Source organism: Kogia breviceps, chromosome 4 (assembly GCF_026419965.1).
Source record: "Kogia breviceps isolate mKogBre1 chromosome 4, mKogBre1 haplotype 1, whole genome shotgun sequence".
Lineage (NCBI taxonomy): Eukaryota > Metazoa > Chordata > Mammalia > Artiodactyla > Physeteridae > Kogia > Kogia breviceps.
The window spans coordinates 99,191,743-99,205,992 of record NC_081313.1 but is presented as its reverse complement, the minus strand read 5'-3'; the positions used below and the strand labels follow the sequence as shown (position 1 = coordinate 99,205,992).

The following is a 14,250-nucleotide window of genomic DNA, read 5'->3' as shown; positions in this document are numbered from 1 at the left end:
AGGATAGGGCTCAGGGTGTAAATCTTCCCAGGTGATTCTGATATTTAGCCAGCACTGAGAGCCACATTGGTATATCAGGAAAGCAAAGGAATAGACTCACAAGATCTGAAATATTCCTCAGCACAATGGTGCTCTAGTTTCTATACCATCCAGTTCTAAGAATTTTTAGAACATATATTCTCAGATTTCTCATCTCTCCATCTGGAAAACATCAGTTTTTCTTTGGTACAATTAGCACTACTCTTTTATAGGAACGCTGCATTCTTTCGGATTTGCAACACATCCCTAGGCCAGGAAAGGAGATTAAAGAGAACCTCAAGCCAATGGAGTCAGTTTCCCACTCGTGGAAACCCTGTCCCCATCCTGGCTCATTTCTAAGATGCAAGATCAGATGGAAACTATTTTCCACAGCACTGTCCACTCAGAATCTACAGGCATCTTTTATCCTTCTCTACCACCTTCACTGGTGTTTGTTTCCTCTCCTACATTTTTTTAAGAAGCTGTTTTCCTAGGAAGTTCAGAAAGGAGTGTAAGTACCTGTGTTCTTATACTAGCTTCTGTGTTTGAATTTTGACACTGAAAAAAATAAACCTCCCACAATTCTGTTTGCTTACATAAGCCCAGATGCATCGTTAGTATCTCATTCAATATGGAAAATTACCTAGCTACCTTAAGATAGTATATACTGCCAGATGCAGTTTCATTCCTCTGTTGTTTAAAGGACTAGTGTGTATCAACTACTATTTATATCAGCCCATAGGTTACAAGAAATCCAGAATAGCTTCCCTCATTTCATGGATTAGGAGGTTTATGAGAGCTAAACTTTATATCTTTAAGCTAAGTAAATGTCACACTTTTTAGCTATCAGTAAGGAAACCCTCAAACACACTGAACCAAAGATATAAAAATAGTCTTTTCAAATTTCATTCCAATCTCCCCAAACATTGCAAGGAACAATACATTAAATAAAAGCCATGGCAAAAGCTATAGAAAATGCTAATCAATAAAACACTTAACAAGTGATTGTTCATTCTGTGAATTACTTCAACAAATATATTTTGAGAGCACTGCTGATCTTTATCAAAGTGATTTTATCAAGCACAATAGTATGTTCCTGGCTTAGTTCACAGGATAGGCGCTCAATGGAAAACAAACCAACATGGGGCTTCAGTTCTCTAGGCTTAGGAAATAAATTTGATGCAAGTGCTGAACATAACCATGGAAAAATAATTAGAATCTTCTCACTGGGAAGAAAACTCATACAACTTGTATATTTATTCCAGTAACTGGAGCCAGGTTTAGGGTGGCTTAAGGAGAATCTAATACCATCTATAAGACTCCAGTTGCAAATCATATTTACCTCTTTTATCTTTGAATCTGGCACTGCGGTCCTTGTCAGCTGAGAGTACTCAGTTGTCCCCAACTACACCATCGTAGTGATCTGGATAGAGCTGAGGATAAAATGGATCCTGAAGGAATACAGTCGAAAGACTGAATATAAGCCTAATTAAAAGCCTCATTCTCATGAGAACATTTATACGACACACCTGACTCACCAATCCCTCTTATCAGCTGGCTACATCCCTGGGAGGATAAAGGGCTTTCTCCCACATTGTTGTCAGAGTGTATCTTCAAATTAAAAAAAAAAAAAGTCAAATAAAACAGTGGCATACTATATAACCTTAGTCTAAGCAGTAAAAAATACAACTAAACTTTCACATATTAATTTAAGTGCATAGCCTTCATTTTATTCCATTGTATTCAGCTCACTTTTTAGGTACAGGATTTTAATTGCTTACCTTATTTCAATTTTCTTTTTGCTTCCCTTCCTTCTCTTTGCCTAGCACTTTCTGCATATGTGATAACACTTTACATTACTAGCTCAAATTTTCTTACTTATTTCTTCTTCTCTGCCAAGATTCCATTTCTCACACACCAATATGCAGCAATCTGTCTTCTACTGGGTACTGCTTGTTTTAAGTTCCCAGGAATAAATTTCATATCAAGTGAGGAAACTTCCATTTCTGTTCATGAATTTGCATGAGTTTATTTGTCCTACTAAGAGGTCAATTTTATAATGTATTAAGTGAAGGGACTGGATTTAACCATATTAAGTTTCTTCTACTCTAATATCCTATGTTTTTTTGTAGATTAGAGTAGATGGTAAATAATTGCCTTTCCACAATACTGTTAATTTGAGAGGTGATATACACTTATATTCATATTTGTTTAATTAACAGTTGGCTATTTTTTCCAAAGGCATTTTTAAGTTTTATACTTTTGAATTTTTACCTGTGTGGTGCCCATTTTACCAGTTATTTTAAAAATATATTTTATTTGTTATGAAAGGATTCAAATAAATAGTAGAAGTCTACAGCAGAAGATTTACAAAAGCTCCCCTCTTGAAACAGGAGACATTATTTCAGGCTGGGGCCAGGAGAAGGTGCAGCAACAGGAACTGAGTAAGGATTGCCGGGGGGTTAGTCATTTTGACTACTTGGCTGGAGCAGCCTTATCAGTGTTGAGCTTCCTAGACTGGGCACTCGTAAAAGCAGCCTTGGAAAGTTTGTGCTAGAACTGCCAAGCCCACAGTTAAGAATTTTAAATAGTAGATGATCCTGAGCCTTCACAATTTTCTGGATTGAGATGAAATGATGAAAGGAAAATTTCTCTGTTGGATATCTGCAGAATGGACTGGTAGCTGAGGCAACAGTATGAGTGACAAGCAGGAGGCAATGTAATGTCAGGATGTAAGGGATAAAAGCCTCTCTGAGGAGAGTGGGAGTGGGAATGGCATTACCACACACACACACACACACACACACACACACACACACACACACACACACACACACACAAAGACTTGGCAAAAATAAAAATTCAAATTACTTGGATAAAAGGAACAAGGGAGAAGCAGAAGTTAAATCCGGCTGAAAATTGGAGCTTTGATGATCAGGTCTATTGGGAAGTCATATAGAGGAGCTCTTTTAAATATTAATTCTCTGTAATACTGATAATAAATCCACTCAGCAAAAAAGAAATCTATTAAAAAAAAAACAGAACTTCAGTAGTGTACTTCAAATATCAAGCAAAATGCAGTCATTACTTGATACAACTATGAAGTTTGGGAAAAAATAGGTAAAATAAATACAAATATTCCATTTTTGTCCTAAAGAGCAGTTTGAATTGTTAGAAAATAATTGTTTCAGATGATAATTTTTGACTATTAGCGATATTTATTTACTTATACTTAAGCCATAAATCACTGTGATCAAAGAACTTTTAGTTCTTAGTCTTTTTTGGAAGGTACTTTACTGAAACGTGTACTCAGGTATATCATAGACTGTTTAAAGCAAAATAAGACTTAATGCTTTGTCAAATTTTACTAATATCACTGACAAATGATATTTTTAATCACAAACACAGACATTCCTCTTTCAAACAAATAATGATTTAATCTCTTATTTGACCATTTTGGGGAGAGTTATAAAAGCCCAGTGGTATTAGACTTTAGTTTGACAAATTATATTCTAAATGAATTTACTCATGCGCTATTATTACATATTACTATGAATAATTAAAATTAAGCTATACTTGTCAAAACAGTTTAATAAACTGTGTTCTCTGTTGTGGTCACCTTGAATATCTATCATGTTCATTTTCTGACTTACTAGTTCACAAAATCTAATAAATCAATAATGAGAGTTCTACATGTGAACTGACAGGTTCTAAGAAAATCATTAGGCTTACATGATAATAGTAACTATAAAAATTGATGTAAAATAATTACTTTATAAATGAGATGAATAAAATATCATTAGCATCAACCTAGGCAAAGACAAATCAACCCACCAGATTAAAAAGGAACATGGTCATTTGGTAAGAAGTATTATAAATTGATAACAGTGCCTGCATTTGTGTGAGGTTTTACTGTCAGCAAAGTATTTTCACATTCATTAAATCATTAGGGCCTTATAACAACATTTTGGAAGGTGGTATCCTTTAGAGGAGAAACACAGAGAAAAATATGTTAGGAAATTGGGTGCTAGTGGGGTATGGTTAGTGTATCAATGTTAATGTCACTCTAGAAGAAATAAAATGTGCGAAACCAGGCAGTTTGGGGAGTGAGTACCTCATGAAGGTTTAGACAAAATAAGGCAAGGGAAATGCAAATCACTTATATTTTTGTGTCCAGAAGAGAGACATGAGCTGAAAAATGGTGGGAGTTTGAGCAAAGAAAGCAGAAGCTATGACTGAACTTTGTAACTCATTCTGTGTCAGCAGAGCTTTCATCCCATACAAATAACATAATGGAATTTAAAACAAGACATAGAGTAAATAATAATTAGCTATGCTGCCATACATAATTTACTTAGTTCCAACCTAGAGGAAGAGTTTGGGAGGTGTTTCTGACCTATGCAAAGAATAAGGTGGAATGATTTGGTGATTTTGCCTATTCAATTGTGCTGAAAGTTACAGACCTCTTGAATCCTAAAACGGCCTATCTGTGTTGCCTCATCCATTTTACCTTTCAGCACTGCTGCCGAAGAAGAGATGAAGCTTATGATCTTGATGCCGTAGACATTCACTTGGAGTTTGTGAAATTGCAGCATCCTCTGCTGGTCTTAATCTTCTCGCCCCTTACTTTGTAAAGGAGGATTGGGTGAGCCCAGAATACACACAGGGACGAAATGAATGACTCAAGAACTCTATTAGGTAGAAAAGAGTGGCACCATTATCTTCATTTGAAAGCAAGCCTCAGACCTGGTTAAGCAATTTGACCAAGAGCACCTGGGAGATGGGAAAATTGAAACTCAAATCCAGGCCTTCTGGTTTCAAACTTACACTTTTATCCTAATATACTGTCCTATAAATTAATATTATAAACACATGTCATAATTTACATTATTAATGACAAATTTCTATAGTAGAGTTTCATATATTTTGACTATTGGGGATAAATAAGTATCATCAAATAAGGTTTATCTATCCTTATGTGGATAATTATTTATATAATAATTTACTGAAAAATTCTTTATTCAAAAATTTAACTAAAGAAAATTTAGTATGCAATTCTCAAATGCTTAACTAAAAAATGTAGGTTGGTGAGTAATCTCAGACAGAATTCAAATATGGTAGCTAATGGCTGTGATGAAATTCATACCTCATCTTCGTAAATGCTGTCAATTCCCTCCAATAAATTTTTAAGCAAGGCTGTTGTTAGTTTCACTTTTTGTCTCTCAATCTTTGTTTAAACTAAGATGGCATCACAGTTTATGGTTAGATTAAACAAACATCAAGTAATATGAAAAGGAAAGAAAATGAGGTCTATAATATATTCAAATTATACACATGCCGAAAAATTACTCCTTTGGAAACCATGGTTGGCATGATCAGTCCTCACCCATATGTGGATCTCCTTCCCTTTCTTGAGCACATGGGGACAACAGGAAGGGCCACATCACTAGTGTTGGCCAATGACATGAACAAGGACTGAGGAAAAAGCACAGCTAAGATTCTCCAGTCTCCCTTCTTCTGTCCTGGTGGTTTTGGAAGAGGATGCATGACCGGGTGGTGGAGCCACACATTCAACACAGCCTGGATCGAGGAATGACTGCCTGAGGTACACCTGCCCTGGAGAGTCTCCTGGACTCAGGGTGAAATTTGAATGAACGAGAAATAACTCAGATGCCTGTAAGATACTAGAGTTGTTTGCTACCACAGCATGAACTAGTCTATCTTGACTTATGTTCTTATATCTTCCAACAACTTTCAAGCAAGTTTCAGTGAAATGACTGTAAGCTCTACAGATGACCTATGCACAATGCAGGGGCTGTGCTTTGGGCAGTTTTGAAAGGTGGTGGAGAACGTGGGCTGTGGAGGCTGACTGCCTGCCTTTCAATCCTGGCTTGACCACTTCCTGGCTCTATGACCTTGAACAGCAGTGACATAGTTTCCTCATTTGTAAGATGTGGATAATAATAGGGTCTAAGACATTGTGTTGTTAGGAGGGAAAAATGATTTTATGAGAGAAAAATAACACATACAAAACACATAGAAGGACACAATGCAATCCCTTGATAGTGTTAGATATCATATATTGTCAACATCAACTCTAACCTACCCAAGGGCACACATTGTTTGATTTAGCTGGTCCCAAATTCCCTTTGGTGGTGAGGAGAATTGACAACTACATAATCAAATAGTGGAAAAATCATATCTATAGTCTAATAACAAAAGGATGGAAATGCTTTTATTAGAGCTCTAATGCACCGGTTCTTTAGTGGTTCCACAGAGTGGATCTATTGCTATTTTTAGCTGTAGGGGTCAACCTCAGACACATGAAACTCACAAATGAAATACCAGTAATACAAATGACACAGTTAGTTTCAAATGGCATTAATACTGTGAAATCAGAACTTCTCAGGGAAAAAAATCCAAAATAATAGACAGCCTTTGAACTTAAGAGAAAAAACCGGAAAGGTAAAGCCTCTGGTATATACATGACAAAATGAGGCTTGCATTATTCAATAGCTCATTCATTTTTGACGGTAGTGAAATTGCCTGAAATCCCTCTCACATTCAGCAAAGATCAAACATATTAAGAATGTCAAAATAACATTAGGTAACCCCTTTTGAGTGTCAAAATAACTCCTCAGAACAAAGGGAAAAAAATTGCAAAGTTCAGAGCTATGAAGAACACAATTAAATGGTGATGCTGTGGGGAAGAAATGTATGGGAAGTCCTGCTGGCACTAAAATGCCAGCCACTTACTAAGGGGTCACTTTTGGCAAAACACTGAAACTGAGGTCCTGGATTTCTTCACTTGTAAATCAGGATAATAATATCTATTTTATACATTCATATGAGACTAAGAAAAAAATAATGTATGTAAAGTTTCAGAAAGCAGTTAACATATTAGTTTACCTATCGTTGATCAGTCTAGAAGTAATAAATCATAAGCAATATTTCCTATGTATTTTCGCTTGACCTTCACATAATTCTATACCCCATGTTGATTTAACTACATTTTAAAGAGAAGGTTATTTGCAGACCTTCTTTAGGTTTTTCAAAAAAGACCAGATGGATAAATACAAGTGCTTTCAATGAAATGACACCCTATATAACTGATGTTCCACTAAAATATGGCTAATGCAGTTTTATGTTCAACACTGCTGCCTGCCCTAATGGTAGTCTCACATCTGTCATTATTTCAGAATCAGGCAATTACACAGTTCTAAAATTCAAAAATGTTTAGTCTAAAAATCTGAATACAGTGTCACAGTTCCTAGAAAATGTTATGTGATTTTGCAATCTAGTAATTGTCAGATTCTGTGCACTTAAATATGTGATACAGACTTTTATTGTCCATAAATCATTTCCTCACTTAGAAATCATCAGTATGTACCAATGCACAACGATGCAATATTTTGCTACAAATTTGAGTGTACATTATAGCAAAAATGTGCTACCAACAGAGAAACTGCGGAAAGAAACTGAATCAGGACAATCACAAAAACATTGCATTATTGCATATATTCCACAGGAAAAAATTCAGTCAAGGCAGTGATTCATGACTTGATTACACCATTCCCAGTGCAATTTACGTGGAACTACTCAGCCTTTTCTTCACAGAATATCCAAAAAGAGCTATAATTAGAACCTGTAGATAAAAGCCTTGCATAGTTTCAGAGACTGTGTGTAGCGGCTGTTCTTGGTCATGTCAAAAGCAACTACTGATCTGCCCAAAGAAAGCCGTATAATACAGTGCCTTATTCCTTTATTTCATTAAATAGTTAGAGGTGGGCATAATTCAAACAAGATTTTTTAGTTTAATTAAACCACTTCAGTTAATAGCAGACATTTTTTTCATTAAACTAATGAGAGGAGGTATGAATATATTATCAAATTGAAGAGTGGGGAATTTCTCTTCTTGCATGCCTTGTATTTTTGAGCAGATATTTTATATTTAGCTTAAGCAAGGCCTAAAAAATATATCAGTTTTATTTCCCTTTATGACTCCTAAAACCATTGAGAGATGGAAGAGAATTTTGGTCAATTTTATTTTCTTTTTGCCTTTCATCAGTGGAGATACAATAACCTCCCATCACAAAAATGGGAAGCAACCTGAGTGTTCATCAACAGATGAATGGATAAAGAAGATGTGGCACATATATACAATGGAATATTACTCAGCCATAAAAAGAAACAAAACTGAGTTATTTGTAGTGAGGTGGATGGACCTAGAGTCTGTCATACAGAGTGAAGTAAGTCAGAAAGAGAAAAACAAATATCGTATTCTAACATATATATATATGGAAACTAAAAAAAAAAAATTGTCATGAAGGACCTAGGGACAAGACGGGAATAAAGACACAGACCTACTAGAGAATGGACTTGAGGATATGGGGAGGGGGAAGGGTAAGCTGGGACAAAGTGAGAGAGTGGCATGGACATATATACACTACCAAACATAAAATAGATAGCTAGTGAGAAGCAGCCGCATAGGACAGGGAGATCAGGTCGGTGCTCTGTGACCACCTAGAGGGGTGGGTTAGGGAGGGTGGGAGGGAGGGAGATGCAAGAGGGAAGAGATATGGGGACATATGTATATGTAAAACTGATTCACTTTGTTATAAAGCAGAAACTAACACATCATTGTAAAACAATTATACTCCAATAAAGATGTTTAAAAAATAAGAAAAAATAAAAATAAACTAACAAGACAAAATTTTTCTTATTCCAATTTAATTAATGGATACAGTTTTTTGAACCATATGTTCTACCTTTCACTAGGAATAGATGTTTTCATAGCAGTACTACCATTTTACATTTTGTACAAACATCATCTTCAAAGGCGTATTGAGGCCAGCTTTTTGGTACACTACTCTGTGTGAATAAAAGAGTTAAAGCCATGTTGTGAAAAAAGAACCTGCCCTTAAAGATTTGAAAAAAGCATTTCTGCTTTGGTATCTTCATGAAGAGAAAATATAGACCATGTTTTATGATGATTTAATGCATGATGTGCAGAGCTTGCATTTCAGAATTTAAATTTTGAAAGCAATGTTGGCTGATTACAAAAACCGCACTGCCACTTATGACACTTTAATTACAAATTTCCAGGCAAATATTATGACAATCTATGTTAATTGCTTTCCATGTTTTACAAGTTTATATATATTTAGAGACATGACTAAGTGCCAATGAATGTTGCAGAATTATCGGGCAAAAAAACCCAGTGGCCCAATATATTCTATACATCAGTTAAAAAAAAAAAAAAAAGGAACATATGGAGCAAATAAACTAAAAGGAATGTCCCAACACTTCTGTAACCTAACATTTAATGTTGACTATGTAATAAATAAACTTTAATAAGAGACGAAGGTCAATAACTATAACTTTTTTATGTTGAGATTTAACTCAGCTTTATAGGCCAACAGTTACTTATAAATGTGTTAAATAAAAACAGGTGTTGTGGTTTTGGCATATGTCACTAATCAAACATAAAAAGATGGTCTCTCATGGGGTAGCTCCATCTATAATTTGAGGAAGAGAAATGGATCTGAACCTCAGAGAGGTTGTGTGTAGGCATCTGGCTCAAATATCCTTAATCAACCAGCTTAAATCATCCACCTTATTCAACTTGCTTTATTGCAAACAAGTTATCTGCTCAGTGGATGATATGTGGCTGTTAGTAAGCTCTACTTTGAGGTCCAGTTGGTTCCCAGACATCAAGAAGGGTCAAAGTCTCAAACTAGAAAGTAATTATTAGGTCACAGTAAATGGCTGTGAAACAAAGATGGGCTGAAGGGAAAAAACTTCATGTCTTCAAAGACTTTATAATATCAAAAGGTCTCACACTGGATGGACATTTGAAAGGATGTAAATATTTAAATCTAGAAAGGTGATAAAATCCTGGGTTTATTTATATCAAACCTAAAGGAACATATTACAATGTTAAGAATATATGTGTTATTTTGGTATTCAATGTCAATTATTTATTTACCTGGCTCACATCTATTAAAAATACTGATCATATAGTTAATAAACTTTAGATTCTGGCCTTTGATTATTGGTCTTGCCTTTTGTAACTTTCTGAAAAGTTGTATTTATTCTGCTTGCATTATCTCCATGTCGAACACACACAGAACAAAAATCATGCTGAGTAAATTTTCAGCGTGACATCTCTATTTTTACTCATTTGATTGTTCCTTTAAAAAATAAACCTATTTTCTTTAGGGAATTATGCCTAAAATATATTATCATTTTAAATAGGAAGTTGTTCAAAAACAGTATTCCAAATTATGATGCTATAACATGAAAAAGCAAACAAAGAAATATGATTGAAGACTAACTTTCCTGTAGTAGCAAAAGTTCAAGTTTTACGATCAAAAGCCAAATATTCAAAAGTATTACAGTATTCTTTTTTAAGTTGCATAATAATCAAATCTCCATCAACGATGACTCCTCCTCCTGCCACTTAATGACCACATTTTGCTCAGGCATTTACCTGTCATCATGATTCTAAGGGAGTAAACTCATTTCTAACTCCAGGGCAAATCACAGGATCAGTCCAAATCATGGTAGTTAGGAAGTGAACTTTTGTCCATGGGTAAGTGTGACTTTAGTTGGCAAATTAGACTAAAGAGAAGCACATTTATTGGATGTTAGGAGGAAAGGATTTCCTCTCTTCCTTCTATGGAATAACAAAGAACCCTGGCATATTTCAGCTCTGAGGGAGAATCAGCTTAAGGCGAATGCTAAAAATATCCTGTTCCAGAAACATCTTTATTTTCCTCTAGGATTCTCCTGTAAATGGGGGAATCCCTCAGGAAGGCAGAGAGCTTGCTGATGCAGGAGCAAAGTCATCCTATAGCTTCAATGAGCTGGCTTATTCAGTGACCTGGAGGCACGGTGAGAGTGGAGAAGATCTAAAGGGGTTGGCCTGCAACAGGTCATCCCTGAGGCACCAAAATGGAGGCAAATCATATGAAAATGTTTACAGTTCTATTGAGAATCTGGATTATGATATTTAATTTGAAAAATTCTGACATATACTCACTGTGATCTCCAAACTCTGTCAGAGCTGCTATCCATTTTGATGTAAAGTAACATGGAATTAAATGAACCACTGCTTCATTTTAATTCTGAGGAACATTTGGTTTTGCCATTATTTACCATTGTTTATTGACATATGATATTTCCACAGACCAAAATCTTTCATTACATATATAGGTGAACATATAGTCATAATTGTATAGTATAGAAAATAAACGTTCTGGTATTATCCTCAGCATTTAATAATGCAAAACTAGTGACAAACATCTTTAGAAAAAATAATAAAATAGTCTTTCAGTACTAAAATTTCTTATTAAAAAGCATTAGGTCAGAGTATGGTACGTTCTTAATGCATAGATGAGTTAGGCATGAATAAAATGAATCTAATCCCATCTCTTATGGTAAATCAAAATATTTGAAATCTACAGGTCACAGTTTGTCACAGGTCAATTGAAAAAACAATATATTCAGCTTTTCCATTATTCTGTGGTTTCATGATGTAACTTTTAAACAATGTATAGCTAGGACATAAACAACATACTGCATACTTACCCGGTGATTTTTATGCCACTCTGCTGAATGCAGGATAAATATATTTGGGCTTTTTATTGCTTGAGTAGAAAGTGCTCATTATGTATTATTTTATGTTTATAATATAAGAATGAAAGAAAACAAAAAAGTTTTTTAAATGGCATACATCACACTGTTGTAGTGGTTGATTTCCTCAAGATCGTCTTCTGTGGTTTTGGTGCAGTGGGAGGAGGCACAGGTGCAGGTCTGAGTGGGGGGAAGCTGTTACTGTGGCTTATTCCTAGGCCCCCATTTTCTAGTGGAAAAGGAGGGAGATGAAGGGGAGGAGGCTGGGCAGGGTCATGGGGAGGGAGCTTTCCTGGTGGGTGGACAGGTTCGCTGTGTGAGCGGACCTCCCTATTTTTTATGTGATGCCGGGTGTCACAGTCAGGACAATAGCCATGGTACTGGACTTTTTCATTAAACCGAACTCGTTCCCGAGGCCCTGCTTGGGGGCACCTGTCTTTTTCAGGTCTATGCATCAGAGGCTGCACTGGAGCCTTGTCCAAATTACTGCTGGGTTTGCAGCAAATGTCTCCGTTTGGAATTTTGTTTGGTGCCCCTGGAAAGCCTCTGTTTCGCAGAAGGGTGCCATTGGTCTTTACTGGATTGACAGTGGGCACCACTCTTTGCGGGTCTTCACACTTCACAGGTGTCAACCGTGGAGGAGGAGGTGGAGGGTTTGGCTTTCTCAGGACGGTGAGGATAGCAGATGGGTGGGCTGGGGGTTTAATGAGGGGGGCGTTGGCCTGCACTTTGATCTTCTCTATGCTGGAGGCTGTTGTCCCACTTGAGCTACTATTCAGGGTGTCCGTTTTGGAGCTGTCGGTCATCTCATCCTCCAGCTGTAGGTCAGAAGTCAGGGTATCTATCTGGTCAACCACCTGGTGGAAAGGACAAGGTAATTGTGTTGAAGAACGACCCGAAGCAAAATATACTACAAGCAATATCTTCCTGTCTTGCTATAATCTGTTATGGGAACTTTGACTAATACTGAGTGGTGTATTCCATTGTTCTTAATGTTTCCATTCAATAAATTTATGGAATACCTATCAAAAGAGTGCCAACTGTTTGATAACATAATGATTTCACATGCCTAGAATATACTATTTATGTATACGTTCTATCTCTGACTCTGCTACATCCACGAAGGATAAAACCTAATACAGAAACATAACTGTTTTTTTTTATTGAAGTATAGTTGATTTATAATCTTATATTAGTTTCAGGTGTACAATATAATGGTTCAATATTTTTATAGATTACCCTCCATTTAAATGTATTATAAAATATTGGCTATATTCCCTGTGCTGTACAATATATCCTTGTAGCTTATTTATTTTATATGTAGTAGTTGCTGCCTCTTAATCCCCTACTCCTATTTTGCCCCTCCCCCCAGCCTTCTCCCCGCTGGTTCATAACTGATTTTTAAAAACAAAGGAGGGGGTTGTACCTCTGCCTTAGCATGTAGCAATCATGGAGAACATTAATCTCACACTAAAATGAAAAAAAGAAAAAAAAAAACAAAGCCAGATAATCTGCAAAAATTGTAACTTTTCTTGAGACCATCAGGGAACTCAGATCACAAGGTAGCCAAATCAGCTGAACTGCAAAGGGCTCCAAGCCCCATGAGGACAGGATACACTGATTGTTCCACCTTTGGCAAATCACAGGGAAAAGATGCAGTGCACACTAAACTGAGTAAAGAAAATAGCTAAGACTTTAAAGAATAGTTAAAGGCAGAGTGTGTGCTATCATGACAATTTATAATCCCGAGGAGCCCAGACATAATGCAACCTGTCCTCACTCGTTGCCCCTTTTCCATGGGCCTCTCATGTGGGGAGAGACAGAAGCCTTCAGAACTAGGGGCACGGCAAGAAAGCCTCTAACCTCTAAGACATAGGCAATGATCTCCTGTTCCTAGGGTAGAAATAAAAGCTGTCTGACCTTTGGGAAGGAAGTGAAAAATTATCTTGGACCCAGGAACCTACAGTACATATGTCTGCTATCACTTAGGGGAAGGATCTGAGTCACAACCACTCAAGATGGGCCAAAGACACAAGGCAAAGTCAGGAAATCAAATAAGACTGGCAGGGCCATCACACCATGATGTAGGTTCAACCTCAAGTGTAGGAGAGTGATTGTGAAGACACGAAAACTGGGTGGAAGCATTTTAGGCAATGCCTCTCTAAGGAAAGTTGGGCAAGGTCATTGAGGAGTCATGAAGTTAAGGAATCTGGCACCTCTTATAACAGGGTTGCTTAGTGTCTCTGCCCCGTTAAGTCAATGTCTGGGGCAACTTGTGGGAAGCATGGCCTCAGGTCAAATGCTCAACTGCAGAACCCAGAAGTTGACCCTCTATCATTTATACTCCCTGCAGTCAGAGATCTTAGAGTCTATTCTCATGGCTACCATACAGGTACTAGTATGCCTATAGGAGGAAAGAAAAGTTATGGATTACTTTAAAAATAATTTATTTTTAAATGGAATGAGTCCTTTCACCTCATGTTTCCATATGTAGACTTCTCCCTCCTCTCTTATTCAGGCCTAAGTTTGTTCAACTGTGAAGTTGGCTCTTTGACACATGGTGGCACAATTGGGCTCAAAATGAAAATATCATTA

The 14,250-nt window shown here is 36.5% G+C and overlaps 1 protein-coding gene across 8 annotated transcripts in view; it reads right to left on the bottom strand.

Moving 5' to 3' along the window:
- The window catches only part of PRR16 (proline rich 16), a 283,970-nt gene that overhangs the window by 99,911 nt on the left and 169,809 nt on the right, over positions 1 to 14,250 (bottom strand). For 5 of the 8 annotated variants that reach the window (XR_010840543.1, XR_010840544.1, XR_010840542.1 and 2 more), the window contains one exon: positions 11,611 to 12,512. Coding sequence is in view for 2 of the 8 variants with exons in the window: in XM_067033370.1 (XP_066889471.1) it covers positions 11,757 to 12,512 (756 nt within the window). In the remaining 6 variants the exon portion in view is untranslated. Of the gene's footprint in view, positions 1 to 4,775; positions 4,792 to 8,742; positions 12,513 to 14,250 lie in introns of those variants that run through there. The other 3 variants (XR_010840545.1, XM_067033370.1, XM_067033369.1) reach the window with 3 other exon arrangements.